This window comes from Colossoma macropomum, unplaced genomic scaffold (genome assembly GCF_904425465.1).
Source record: "Colossoma macropomum unplaced genomic scaffold, Colossoma_macropomum, whole genome shotgun sequence".
NCBI lineage: Eukaryota > Metazoa > Chordata > Actinopteri > Characiformes > Serrasalmidae > Colossoma > Colossoma macropomum.
The window spans coordinates 21,328,347-21,342,589 of NW_023494785.1; the positions used below are offsets into that span (position 1 = coordinate 21,328,347).

The 14,243-nt window shown below is 38.3% G+C and overlaps 1 protein-coding gene across 2 annotated transcripts; it reads left to right on the forward strand.

Annotated features, from left to right (window-relative positions):
• Window positions 1-688: 688 nt before the first annotated feature.
• On the forward strand, window positions 689-10,181 carry LOC118819269 (glucocorticoid modulatory element-binding protein 1-like). 2 transcript variants are annotated; one of them, XM_036586983.1, is made up of 10 exons: window positions 689-773; window positions 2,356-2,494; window positions 3,158-3,216; window positions 3,360-3,478; window positions 3,835-3,938; window positions 5,226-5,368; window positions 6,964-7,095; window positions 7,184-7,321; window positions 8,569-8,691; window positions 8,836-10,181. In XM_036586983.1, the coding sequence occupies exons 2-10, from the start codon at window positions 2,385-2,387 to the stop codon at window positions 9,222-9,224; spliced, it is 1,317 nt and encodes a 438-aa protein (XP_036442876.1). In that variant the 5' UTR covers window positions 689-773; window positions 2,356-2,384; the 3' UTR covers window positions 9,225-10,181. The 2 variants fall into 2 exon arrangements, with proteins under 2 accessions (XP_036442876.1, XP_036442882.1); XM_036586989.1 differs by having other exon boundaries at window positions 3,360-3,445.
• The last annotated feature ends 4,062 nt before the right edge of the window (window positions 10,182-14,243 follow it).

Sequence of the window (14,243 nt, forward strand, 5' to 3'; positions counted from 1 at the left end):
GTCCTTAGTTAAAAGCTAAAAATCTGAAGAGAATAATATTTATAGCAAATTCACAGGTACGAGGTAGAAGGCACTGCTGTAATCATTTAATTAATTTACTGTTTGGGTTGAAATGTTTTAATGCAAGCTATAAAGCAGTTAATTGCAGGTGGTTTTGAAGTCGACACGCTGACCTGAAGAAACTGGATCTGATCAGGATGAAGAGAAATCGTCATGATTGGGTTATTCGCTTTGGCGAACTCTATAGGACAAATAAAGACATTACTGAAACAGGTACAACGGTTCTGCCTGTAGACTCACCACATTGTCTGGTCTTCAACATGCTGTGTCTCATTTTCAGTAGGTTTCACATGCATTTCTATGCACAGAAAAAATAGTTTACATGCTTCACTCTGCATACAAACCCGAACAAATTCTGCATGAAAACTTAATGTTACACGATGTTTGTGATCAGCAGTTCTGCCTCTCAGTCCACGCTGTGCATGAATTGTTGTCATTGATTATTTTGTAAGCTTCTTCGTGCGCGAGCGGGAATTGTGATCCCATGTGCGCGCGGGTGTCTCTGCTGGGTTACTCTGTGCTGTGGCGCGGGCAGGCTGAGCTCGTGTGAGCGGTATGTGCAGATCGCGTGCGAGGCGCCGCTCCTCGTGCCAGCGCTCCAGCTGCCTCCTCGCAGGAAGTGGAGCGAGGCGGTACGGCGCACGCGCACTGCGCCGGACCAACTAACGATGCGCCCGGGACGGTAGAAAAGAAAAGAAAAAAGAAGAAAAAAGGTAAGAAAACACGACTTTTTATTGGCAAGTGTTTGTTTCCGGTCTCGTTTTGTGTCCGAAGTGCGGTCTCAGTGCTGCGGAGCGATCCGCGCGCGAAGAAAGAGAGCGGCGCGCTTACACGCACGAGCGCCAGATCGCGTGCAGCGTCCTGAGAGGAGAAAAAATCAAAAACGGAAAAAAGCTGCGATGGCGCTGTGAGGTGAGAGTGAAGGAGCAGAAGACAGGGCGTGTACACACTCCAGCAGAAAGTTCAGCACCGCTAACCTCTGTCTGTAGCTGCGGGACGGAGGGCAGGTCACTCCGTCAGTAAACAGGTTTCTGAGCTGTGTGGACTACAATCCCCACAGCAGCCCGCTCTCCAGCTCAGCTCCTGTTTTCCAAACCTGAAAAAGGCGCCCACTATGAAGTGAGAATCTCACGTTTTATATTCAGTCTAAAAGGGAGACTTTATATGGGGTTATTCGTGTTTTCATACATTTTTTATTAAATGTAAGTAAATATCTTTTTGTTTTATAGCACCCCATGGCGGGCCACTGTTGGTTAAGCAGAATATTATACTTATTAGAATATTAAACAGAATATTATAAAGTGACACTTTTCAGCGCTCATTGTCCACTCACAGTCCAATTTACTAATTTTACCTTCATTTCTTTTTTTTTCATTATCCTTTGTAAAATATTTTAGTAAATAATTTAACAGTAATTACATACATAATACCGGTTATACAGCTGATCTAGCACAGGGTCAGCAACATTTTCAACAAAATCATTTGGCCTAGTCTCTCAACAGTTTGTAAAATTTGTCTCAGTATATTTTCCAAAATAAAAGGCTATGTGAATTAAAAGTCTGTTTGAGGAGGTTAAAAACTAGTTAGGCCTTGTATGCAGGACAGTAATCTGGGTGGTCCAAGGGGGGACCAGCAGTGGCATGCAGCCAGCAGGTAGAGACCTTATCAGGCTAGCAGACCCATATATGCTTGCTGTCTGGAAAATACCACAAGGGAGGTTGAGGGATGGTGGTTGGAAAAAAGTATGTTACCTGCCCTGGAGTCATTACTATACTGTGGAGTCATTACTTCTTTACTGTACTGTGATTGTTGACTTACATGCTGTAACAGTTATTTACAGTCCTTCCTGTTTCTTATTAATTATCATCATTTTTAGTGTCATTGGGGTATTTTGCTAAAATATTTACAATAACATGCAGATAAATCTCTGTGCTGAATATGTATGATGTTTCTGTTAACAATATAATATTGTTTTTGTGTTTTAATGTCGACATTCTAGATACGTGTAGCTGAAGGGCTACTTTGTTTATCTTTTTCATTTTTATTTTTTTGCTGTATGTGGGCTACAGCCTTGGTCACTTGAGCCCCACTTCTTAAATCATATTTGCGCCCCTGTGCATGGGGTGAATATAAAGAGCTTACACCCAATCTGTAGAAAAGCATTTATCAGGGAGAATGTTCAACAAAATCTGATGTATTTTGTAACACATGTAATAATATTATTTTGAAAAATTCAGTGATACATTAGGCTTTTAAAGGTTTTAAGGTATTAAAGGAGTGTTTTTTTTCCTATAGTGTTGTAAGTGACCCCAGTGTTGGGCCTTATGTTCATAATGTCACTGGAGGAAATAGTGATGGTGAAGGGGGAGGAAGGGGGTCACAATAACAATCACAAGGCTCAGCTCATCTTGCATCTCCAGTCCATCTCCCAAGGGTAAGATTTACATCAAACAAAATGTTTTTATATTTATGCTATACTTTCTTTTGTTTTACTTATGTGTACATTATGTTTTTAATGTATACTTCTTATATTTTGCACTTGCACAAAAATCTCTACATTATTTATATTTATTACCTATATTTATTCTATAACCATTTTGATGTCTGTGTTAATGTGCTCTAAGGCAGAGATTATTAATAGGGTGGTATTTAAAACCATTTATCTAGGCACTACCTGCTCATTTGTTCAACAGGAAAAACATGGTTTTTCAAGGAATCCCAGTATTTACAGTTACCATCCAATACCTGGTTCAGCTAATCAATCCTTCATTATCAGGTGTGCTGCTGATGCATGATGCAATGAGTAGAGTGCACTGATAAGTTAGCAACACCTTTTTTTCTAAACAAGATATTAATAACTGTACTGAAAACAAGAAATTTGTGTCACTGTTTACTGTATTTAAGTTCATTTGTTGTTATTCTAGTGTTATATGATGTTTTTACAGACGAAAAACATACTGCAGAGATATGTAGTTGTAAACAGTTTTCATATCTGCTTAAGACCTTTGCACAGCCTGTAGAAAATTGAATCTGGTTAGAATTAGGAAAATGCAGCAGTTATTCATAACATGTTATTCACCTTTGCTGTCGTCTATAGGACACATGAAGATATTGGAGAAACAAGTACAACACTCTTGGCTGTAGAGTCTCAACAAGGTATGACATTATCCTCAGCACAGTTAAGAGAGGACTCTGTCTTATTAAATATTTTAATACTTCCTATAGATGCATATGCATATAATTGATGTATTATCCTACCTTTGTAATTAATTTGTAATTGTATTGCATTTTTCTCAAAGAGGACAACTCAGAGGGAGAGGAGGTTGAATATGGCTATCCAATCACCTGTGGTGACAGCAAAGCAGTGCTTCTGTTCAAGAAGTTTGTATGTCCAGGAATCAATGTCAAATGTGTTAAGGTTCGCTTTCTCATATGCATAATAATCATTAAGCTGTTCATCCAAAACTCCAGATCCAGAGAGCAACTGAGCAAGAAAAGAATGAGAAAGTTTCAGTGCTTGTGTCTTTCTAAAACTTTGTCAACACACAGAATTTAATGTAACAGCACATTTAAAAGTTAATCATCTGAAAATGGTGGTAGTGTATTGTTATCTTATATTTGTAATTGGACGTTCTTTTTCATTTTCAACAGCTGAGGTTTAATGAACCAAACATTTTTACAATTCACACTGTGTGGCACTTTTCCCAGACTTGCAAAGTGTGTTTGGACACTGAACTACAGCTCTTTCTCTCTTTCCCTCTCTCTGCTGTCTAGTTCAATGATCAGCTTATTAGCCCCAAGCAGTTTGTGCACCTGGCTGGCAAAGCCACGCTCAAGGACTGGAAGCGAGCCATCAGGCTTGGAGGAGTGATGCTCAGGTGCGCCTGCTCTCTTTACTCTTCTACACACTCCCTCTCTTTGACTGCTCTTTACCAGGACATAATCATTGAGCCTCCCAAAATTAGTTTCTCAAATTATTCACGGTAAGCAACAGAAAACAGTGGGGAATCAGTTATTGTGAAAAACATCATGGATGTGATTTTGTAGATCATCATAGCTGTGATATTATTTGCAACAACACACAACCTCTAGTGTTTTATACCTTTTGTACACCAGTAAACAAAAAATAACAGTAAAGAAGCCTCAAATGTTAGTGAAATGTGCACTATCAGAAGATACTCTGCTGGTACATTTTTCATGTATCAAGGTACGAACAGTGTAAATGTACCCTCAAAGATACAACAGTGGTCTTAAGATCTAAAATAATGGGTAAATTAAATAAGTTTTTCTCAGTGATTTCAGCTTAAATAATATAACTCCAATGAAATATGGTACAATGCTGATACATAAACATTTATAAAATGTAGAAACGAAGGCTAAAGCCACTTTGCATTTCAGAGAAATGTATCCTTTATTTGTAGTGGGTTATAAATGCAATAAATTCACAGATATTTTAGCACAGTAACCCAGCATCAACTAAACATTCTGCTGTTCCAGAGTGCAATAACTACACCATCAAATATTGGTCAAATCTAAACATCTGTGATGATATTCTTCAAACAAAAAAAAAGTATTTTATGGCAAAAGTGAAGTATACCGTGATTCGGATATCATTATGCATCCCTAAAAGCCACTATTGTAGTTACTCATCAGCAGTGGTTAGTGGAATGATACAGGTGTGGTGAAAAAAACTGTGCTGCATCTGATATAAAAAGATGGGATGAGCGTGCTTCAGCCAACCAGACTGTGCAGTTGCAGCCAACTGCTAAGATTATTATCATTATAAGGAGGTAGAGAGAAACTGCTCTTAGGGTTACATTTAAGGTCATGATGCTTTTGGGAAACTCAAAGATTTCCCATAGCAATGTAGAGGTAATTTGTCTGATTCCTTTTCTTTTCATATTCCTAAAATATGGTGCAAATCAGGTTTTCAGGTTTTCCTTATTTTCCTCTCTTGTGACAGTCTGCTAAAGATGTTCATCCATCCTTATTCTGGCATCTAGCGTATGTGTTATCTATCTGATGTGATTCAGTTCATGACTTGACAGCGTGACTCATCTGCTCAACACGCAGAATGTGATTTGTATTCAACTGCTCTGGCATTTGAATTTTTATAGGACTAAAATCATCCACTTTCTGGGATCTCTTTTGTCTGTTTCCTGCAGAAAGATGATGGACTCAGGTCAGATTGACTTTTACCAGCACGAGACTGTGTGCACCAACTCATGCCGCAGCACCAAGCTTGACCTGCTGATCAACAGCACACGACTAGCCCCCAGTGTGCTGCAGACCTGCTCCCCTCTGCCAGGTACACAGCCATACTCTCAATACACGGAACAGATATAGGTTTCTGGAGCATTGGGAAACTCACATTGCAACCTGTTTTTCAGTAGGTTCGACTTACAAATGAACTTAAACATGTCTGGTGTAGGACAGTAGCTCATAGAGTGAGAGGTAGGCTGTTGTTGGCTCTGATCCACAAAGAAATTGTTAGGGAGTTGTATGTGGTATTTCATGCCACAGCGCACTGACTTTGCCAATAAGGGCTGCAGCACTGTATGTGCAGAGGCATGCTGGGTAAGACTTGAGAAAAAGGTCATCTGAAATGATACCCCATAAACCAGAATGAATAAAATCATCATACTGCAGAACTGAAGTGCTTGTTATTTTCTCCTCTAGAAGAGAAGTGGCCTAAGCCTATTGACCACATAAATAATAGATATTCTCAAAATTCTAACACTGATTAAATGAATCAATAGACCTGGCTCGAGAAATAATACAATTTTGATTAGGTGCACTAAGTTAGATTAAATGATACACGCTTCTGTTTACTCTATGTTATTGATTATTATAAACACAGCTGTTTATGAGTCCTAAGGCAACATTGGTTATCAGTCTGGCATGGATTTGGCCCGCAATGAGATGAAGAAAGACGTGTTGTCCAAAGTGTACTAAAACTGTCTTGCTGGCCACGAATAATCGAGATTAAGGATGTCCACAGCTATTTGGTCTGTTTCTTCATCTCATCCACAATGAAGTCATGATTGGCATTTATCCACACTGCATTTTATCAGCTGAAACATCATGTAGATATTTTCATGTTACAATTTCAGGTTACAATTTTTAGTTTATTGGAAGTAAATTTCTTTGTCATCGTATTACTTTCATCTGTCTTTTCTTATTAACCAATTATGTTTAACACAATTTGAATAGGAGATCATAATAAATAAGTCAGAAAACTCTGGACAGACGGTAGATGTTTAGCCAAAAGGGTTGTATTTATAAATACTTTTCAATTTTACTTGCAAAGATGTTTTTACATCAATTCCAACCTCAAAAACACTTCAAATGAATATGTGCCCCATTCCACTTTTTAGAGTGTAAGATCACCACAACTGTTAGAAAATCTCTGATCAGAATTTTGTCAGTTACACTCTAAAGGGCTGTTTGCACTTGCATATATCCACTTCCACGCACCATTTCTTTATCAGTTTGATGGGGAGTTTTGCAGGCACTTGCCTGCTGTGCACATCATCATAACAGTAAAGCTTTTGGGGGTTAGTCAAAGTTGATGGATTGAAGAATGTTCTCACATGTAAGCATGTTTTATTCACTTAGCTGTACTGTGTGGATATATGCTCACATTTGTCAACAAGCATACCACTTCATGCAGGTTTCATCTGCCCCCACATGTGCAAAAACAGCAATCTGTAGTTGGATGGTTTGCTGTTCAAAGTAGGTGATTTTTGGCCACGATGTTGAATGATGAAACCCACCAGACTTTCTGACTAAAGAAAGCAATTTTAGCTGTAGGAGCATCATAAATATCACTTGAGAGGGACTATATGTTTATACATCCTATGAACAAGGACCAGTATGGTGTGGCTTATGTGCTGTGTGTAGTCATGGGACAGGAGAGCAGTGCAGAGGAGAGGCCTGAGGAAACATTCAGTGATGTGGTTGACTCCTGCCCACCACAGATGACCCCCACTACAAACAATGGAGAGGTCAGAATGGATACAGAGGACATATCTGGTCAGTTTGGCATAAAAATAAATCAATAAATACATTTTTAAACCAAAAAAATTATTGCAGGTTTATATCATATGTATTATTGCTGCAGATGAAACTCTGAGTCTGTGGAAGGGCATTGCTGAGTTGGGGCTGATGGGGGAGGTAGTGTCCACTATCCGCTTAGAGCTGCTGGCCATGCTGAGGGGAGTGGAGCGGCGCAGTGAGCAGGCAACTCTGCAGGAGGCAGGTGAGGACTCGGCTGGGAAGGTTTTGCTTTCAGAATACATTCGATCACAGGCTTTGTGTATATGCAGTGTCAAAATTGATCACTGTGTAAAAATTGTTCAGAATCATTTGTCAAAGTGTAATTTCAGAGACTAAAAATACACGTAAATCTCATCACCTTTGAATGTACCAGACAGCCTCACAGGGTGGTCGGAATGTGCTGTAGTTAGGCCTTTATTGTGAGCAAGTGGAATGCTGTTTAACAGAAGTTGGAAATGAGCTTGTATTAACCTTAGAAGTCCCAGTGATTGCTCATAGGAACAAGCAGAACATTTCTGTCAAGAATGAACTTTCAGCTGGTACCACATTTGACTGTAAGAAGAATGTTTAACCCTTTTACAGGAATAATATTTGATTATTTTTTAAGCAGATATTTCATGAAATTTTAAGTTGATGAATAATTGTTGTTGCATATATTGTAACAAAAGCAAAAAACGCAGAAGTGCCAACTCGCACCTGTGATATTGAATGTAAATTAAACTTAATTTGCATTGTAATGATATATGAAGTTTTATGAGCAAAGCAAAAACACACTTGTTGCCAAGATAAACAATGTCAATGACTTTTGCACAGTACTATATATATATATATATATATATATAAAATTAGAAATTATGCACAACTTTTAGGATTGTGACACTGACAATGTCGAGGCCTTTGTATAAATAGGTTAGACTTTTTTGTTTAGTCTCATCTCTTCCATTGAAACACATATTCAATGACTCCCAGGTGAGTTTGATCTGCTTTTCAGAGGCGTTTATACAACCTTTTATACAAACTGGAGTCCACCTCAGCTTGAATGCACTGTCATTAAAGCAAAAGGGGGATATTCCAAATATTCAGCAATTTTGAAATTCATATAAATATTTCAAAGATTCTACTTTTCACTGAAATTGTAACACTAATTAGTTGTAATTTGTAACAAACTTTTTAAAAAAATTTAGTATTAAAAAAGAATGCAAAATAGAAGCATGTTCGCTAGTGGTCTCAGACTTTTGGACCTCCCCCACTCTCTTTCTCTCTCTCTCTCTCTCTCTGTCTCTCTTTCTCTTTCTCTCTCTCTCTCTCTCTATAAGTATATATATATATATATATATATATATATATATGTACAAAGTAAAGGAAATCTATGTACAAGAGATAGACATGCTATATATTGGCATCTGCATTTTAGTGTGGACTATAGTATGGTGCGTATGTGTGTACTAGATGCAGTGCTTCTGAACACACTGACGGAGATGTTTGGGCTGCTGGATTCTGTGAGACAAGTCTTGGACCTGCAGCGAAACAAGACTGACGAAAACCAGCATCAGATGCATACCACACTCAAAGGTGAGATAAAAGCTATGAATAACATGAAGTAAAACTACTAAAAGCATCACTTCTTGGTCTGAGCCATAGTTTCAGAGTGGTGTAGTGTAACTGTTTCTGATACTCATGTAAACTGTTCTACCTCTCTCGCCCCTCCCCCAAAAGTTTTTGCTGACCAGCTGGATAAACAGAAAATGATGGTTCCTATATCCAAACGGCCCAGGCTGCAGCGGCCCCGCTCCACCAGCCTGTTGACCTCTTCCGCATCACCATTCACCATCCTCTCTCCCATCACTCTGACATCAACCAGCCAACCTCTGACCATCACTGGTCTGCCTGTGGCCATGCTGGCCCAGCTGCCCACTGACACCCAGCTGCTCCCTCACCACACCGGCACAGAGGCCATGGCTGTAGCACCCCCCAGCGGGATCACAGTGCTCAGTGCAGGTCTTGAGGACAGAACTCCCACAGTGGAGGTGCTTGACCTGAGCCCAGGACAGAGAGGGGAGAGGGAGGGAGAAGAGGAGGAGAGAAGGTCTGTGTTAGATAAGTGAACTGGAGACTAGACCGGGAAAGGGAAAGGGAAGACAGAGCAGGAGCGGTTAGGTGAAGCCGTGCAAAAAGCGAGGGATGTGAGAGTGGATACCACGTTTCTTTTATAGAGAGATACTGTAGATGGAAAAAGGAGAGAGAGAATGCAGTTGGATGACCATACGCTTTTCATTAAAATACAAGGGAGTGCTGATTCGAGGTTGGCTGTCCTGTCATCATGCAAATTATTCTATGTAAAATAGACACTGAAGATGTTAATGTTTAAGCTGTTAATGTTTAAGTGCTAAAATTCTTCGAGGCTTACTAAACATGGGCAGTGGAGATATTATGTGATATCTTGGCTGGTCATATATCATTGCTATCCTAACAAAATAATGTATCTCCAAAGTAGTAACTTTACATGAGAAGACAAAAATGTTTTTAACTTTTAATGTAAGTTAAATATTTGATTCTAAGTAAAATTTCTATTGGTCTATTCATCATGGAATTTTCACACATTATAAAGGGCAGTTGTTGTGCTCAAATGATGGAGAAAAAAATGAAATGATATATGACATACTATATAAACTAAAAAAGCAACATGTAGTCCAGTTTAAAAGTCAGAAACTACCCTTCTATTATTTAATTTCATGTCAACGTGGCCATTACGTCCAAGTCATTAATTTCACAGCATCAGGGAAAAAAAGAAGAAAAATGTATTTAACAGAAAATTTCACAACTTAATATGTTTCAGTATTTAGTGTGTCCACCTTACTTACCTTTTCAGCTTCCATTCTTTTTAAGGGACTTTGTTTCAGTTTCTCAAAGAAACCTGCAGGGATTTATTTCATACCTCCAAAATTCAGGTGTAGAAGTTGGTGGTATTTGTCTGCTTCTCATGATCCACACACACACAAGGCAGGATACACCCTGGACAGGTCGCCAGTCCATCCCAGGGCAGACATACACATTCACACACACTTGGGGCAATTTAGCATGTCCAATTGACCTGACTGCATGTGGGAGGAAACCCACGCAGACACAGGGAGAACATGCAAACTCTAGTGTTCTGGTGCAAATTTTATTCTTTTTTTTGTCTTTTCTTTTCTCAATAATGGCTCCTTGACACCTACACATCCTTTTAGACACATAATGTTGTCTTCTCACAGTGGAAGGAGGGTCAGAAACACCTATGGATTGATTTATTTGAATTTTGGCAATACTTTATGCTTTTTTGCACAAATGTCAGGTTTTAGCTGACCAACCTAATACAGTGTTTATAATATGCAATAATTCTGCCAGTAACCAGGAAGGAGAAAGTGAATATCATTCTGTTTGTCAGAATCTTTCCTTTCTCTTAGGGAACCTATTTTTATAATCTCTCTATTTATGACTTTGACATTCTGTCATGTACAACTGCACATGTAACATTCACTTAAATGTGATTATATGGTAATTATCATATACTGATTTGTATAGTGATTGATGTAGTGTTTCTGTAAATAGACATGATGGATTTGTAACCCTGATTAGCTTAAGATGAGGTGACATGTATGTTTGTTGTATTTAAAGTCTACTCTAATATCTGATGCATCTAACAGGTGCTAAAAATACCTCATACACTTTCAGTGTATCAAAAATGACAATCACAAACTGACTTGAGCACTGTTTTTGTAACTCAAATGATAATTACTGAACTGTTATCATTAAAATTTCCTGCTAGCTGACCTGTAATGTGTTAAAAAAGGAAGTTTTCAGAAAAATCAGTGTTAGCGGTTATAGTTTAACACAGGAAACGGTGATTATTGGTGCTTGAAATTTAGTTTCTCGATTAGTAAAACAATTTAAATGGCAGGGTGGTACTGTCATGTCTGTTCAAGTGGGATCCCTCCTCTGTTCCTGTGGCACTGCTAGAGTTTTTGTGTGATGTCACCTTACGAAGAAACTCTACTTTATGGAACAGCACCTTTTTGTTTCAGCCATTAAACTGAATGCTGTGCTTTATGTACCTTTGCTTTTATTTCCTTCTTCCTCCTACTCAAAACTGTATGTTACACTAGGGATGTGCACTACTGCTCAAACGTTTTGAATCACATATGACCATGTTTTGTTATTTTATATACAACAATAACATACTGTAGAGTTAAATATTAAACACTCGCACAAAGTGGTATTTTTAGATGTTGTATTCAATATTTTGAGTATTGTGGAGTCAACATAAATGTATTAAATAATCACATTTTACTTAAATTACACAGTAATGTTTGTCAGGTTTTCTGCCTGACTTGATCAATACCTTTTTTAAAACAAGGCCTTCTGGATATTAATTTCATCATAACTTTATTCTTGATGCTATATGGCTTTCAGAGTCATTTCAGAATCATTTACAGCTCTTTTCATTATTCTGGACACATCTAAGTCTACATTCAAGCCTCTAGGTGGTGATGGTGCATTAGAAGGAGGCAGTGGGAGCTGGTGAAAACACATGAACTCTCTGCGCTCGTCTGTTATATACATAGATATATGCTATTTTCTAATAAGTAACATGCAAATTTTGGATGCTTGTACGTGACCTTGTCTAGTATTGTTTTAGTATTAGTTTCTCCTAAAGGACCAGTTCAGCAAAAAAATTAATTCACATAATTTCCCCCTTTAGCCCAAATGTGCCAAGCCCTGTTTGGTGTCTGAAGTTTGCTTTTTAAATTTTGAGACTGGAGCTAATAGGCTAATCTAGCTTGTCAATTAGTATTGTGGAAACTGCATGCCTAAATCATTTTGCATGCAGTGTATACACTATATGTTCTAGATGCATGCTTATCTAATGTTTCCACAGAAATCAAGGGAATTGACAGGCATTTGTCCCCTCTTTGCTGCAAGAATAGACTCTACTCTTCTACGAAAGTACTACACTAGATCAGTGGTCACCAATCCTCCTCCTGGAGACCTACTTTCCTCCAGAGTTTAGTTCCAACCTGCATTTAACATGCTGCTTCCCCCGTACCTAAAACTAATGCTTCGGATCCAGCCAATCAAGGACTTCTAAAGAAGTGAATTAGCTGGAGCAGTGGGAGCTGATTGTGGTTGGAACTAGACTCTGCAGTAAGGTAAATCTCCTAGACCAGGGGTGGTGATAACTGCACTAGATGTTCTTGTAGTTCTGGCTCACAAATAAAAATCCAACTCCTCCCAGAGGTATTGGATGGTGCTCCATCACTTCAGAGCACGCAGTTCAACTGCTTCACAGCCCAAGGCTGAGCACTGGGCATAAGCTCATGTGCAGCTACTCCAGAATCAGAATCACTTCATTTTGCCAAGTAAATCAAGTATGTTACAAGGAATTTACCCAGGTGAGTGCACACATGTTTGACATGTAACATACTAAACAGACCAGACGAGCACCGAGGCTATTAAAAAAGTGTAGTGTCACGTAATACTGAAAATGCTTTTCTATGGATTTTTATACAGTCACTGTTGAATAAAGCCTTGCATCTCCAAAATGGTAACTTGAAAAAAATTAACCAATGGGGTTATTTGACTTACAAACTGTATGTCAAGATTAAATAAATAAATTGTGTTGTCTTTAAGAAACTAGTTTACATTAAATGGACAAAATAATAATAGTACATTTCATTTAATGAAAACTGTTTATGTTGATCCAATGAGAATTTCATTACAATGAAACCTGAATAAATTGCACTGAAGTGTTAAATTTAAATTTAATTTAAACCTTATAATGAGGTAACAAAGCCTGTATAGTGCCAGGTCTGGCACAACTGAATTAACTTCATATAAGTTTTTTTCTTTTGAGTGCAGGTGAAAAAATGAGTTCTTAACTGTCAATGGAAGTTAAAATGAAAAAATGACCAAAATGGAGATTCAACCTGCTATTATATCAATATAATACTATAAAAAATATGCTACATGGCTAATAACAGTAGTCTTGAAGTCTTGAGGACTGGATTTGTCAGTAGTTTGGTCTACTTTTTGTCATACAGTGTTAGGATACTAACATAAGCAAGCCTATATTGAAATTACTTAATAACTCATTGTGGTTTGAGGCAAGTGTGATGATTTAGGCAGTTTCCACAATGCTAATGAGTGGCTATAAGCTTCCATTACTTGCTAGCTACATTAAGCTTGTAGCTTCAGTGCAAAATTAAAGAGACAAACTTCAGACACCAAAAAACGTCTTGGCTGATCAATTACATTTGGGGTGAATGGAACTACTGACTAAATTTAATTTTTGTGAAACTGTTCCTTTAACACATCTGTGCTCATATCACAAGCGCTCACTATAGTTTTGGATAAGTCCAAACAGTGAAACTGCACATCCAAGCATGTAGTTTTAGAAGCCTCTTACAGAGTACTGAGTATAATCAGTTACCATGCACTTGTTTTTTCACACACACTCATGAAATATTGGATTGGAGTAGGATGGCTGCTCAGCACAATCTTTGCCCTTTCTAAATTGAATAAAATAAGAGTGTGATCCATCACTCATTTGTCATGTGTGGCTAAATAAGTTAATGTGTAATAGGGATTCCCATAGCAGGGCTCAAATGTGTTTCTGCAAGAGAGTGCATCTGTCTCTCTCTCTCAATTTAATCCAATCCCGACACTCCAGTGGTCACATGAGGAACCTAAACAAATGATGAACCACAGCATGGTGCCCCACAAAAGTGACGATTGAATTGGCTGTCAGAGGAAATGTTGGCTGCTGTGAAATCTTCTGTTCTGCGCCTCTGCTCCGTGCCCCCCTGAGATCATATGTTTGGATAACAGTGCAGCGTCAGCATAAAAGTGTGCTGCTCCGCAACTCTACTGCTCAAGCATAAAACGTGCATTGTAAACATATATAGTTCACGTTTGGATAACTGTGCAAATAGATTGGGTATGTCTCTACATTGTTGTTCTGCAGTGGTGGTCAAAAGACAAACTCTGTACTTGAGTTCAAGCAGAGATATCATTTGTACAATATTGCTTGTGTAAAGAAGAAGTCCTCTATTTGTATTTCTGCTTGAGTTAAAGTACAGAAGTACTTG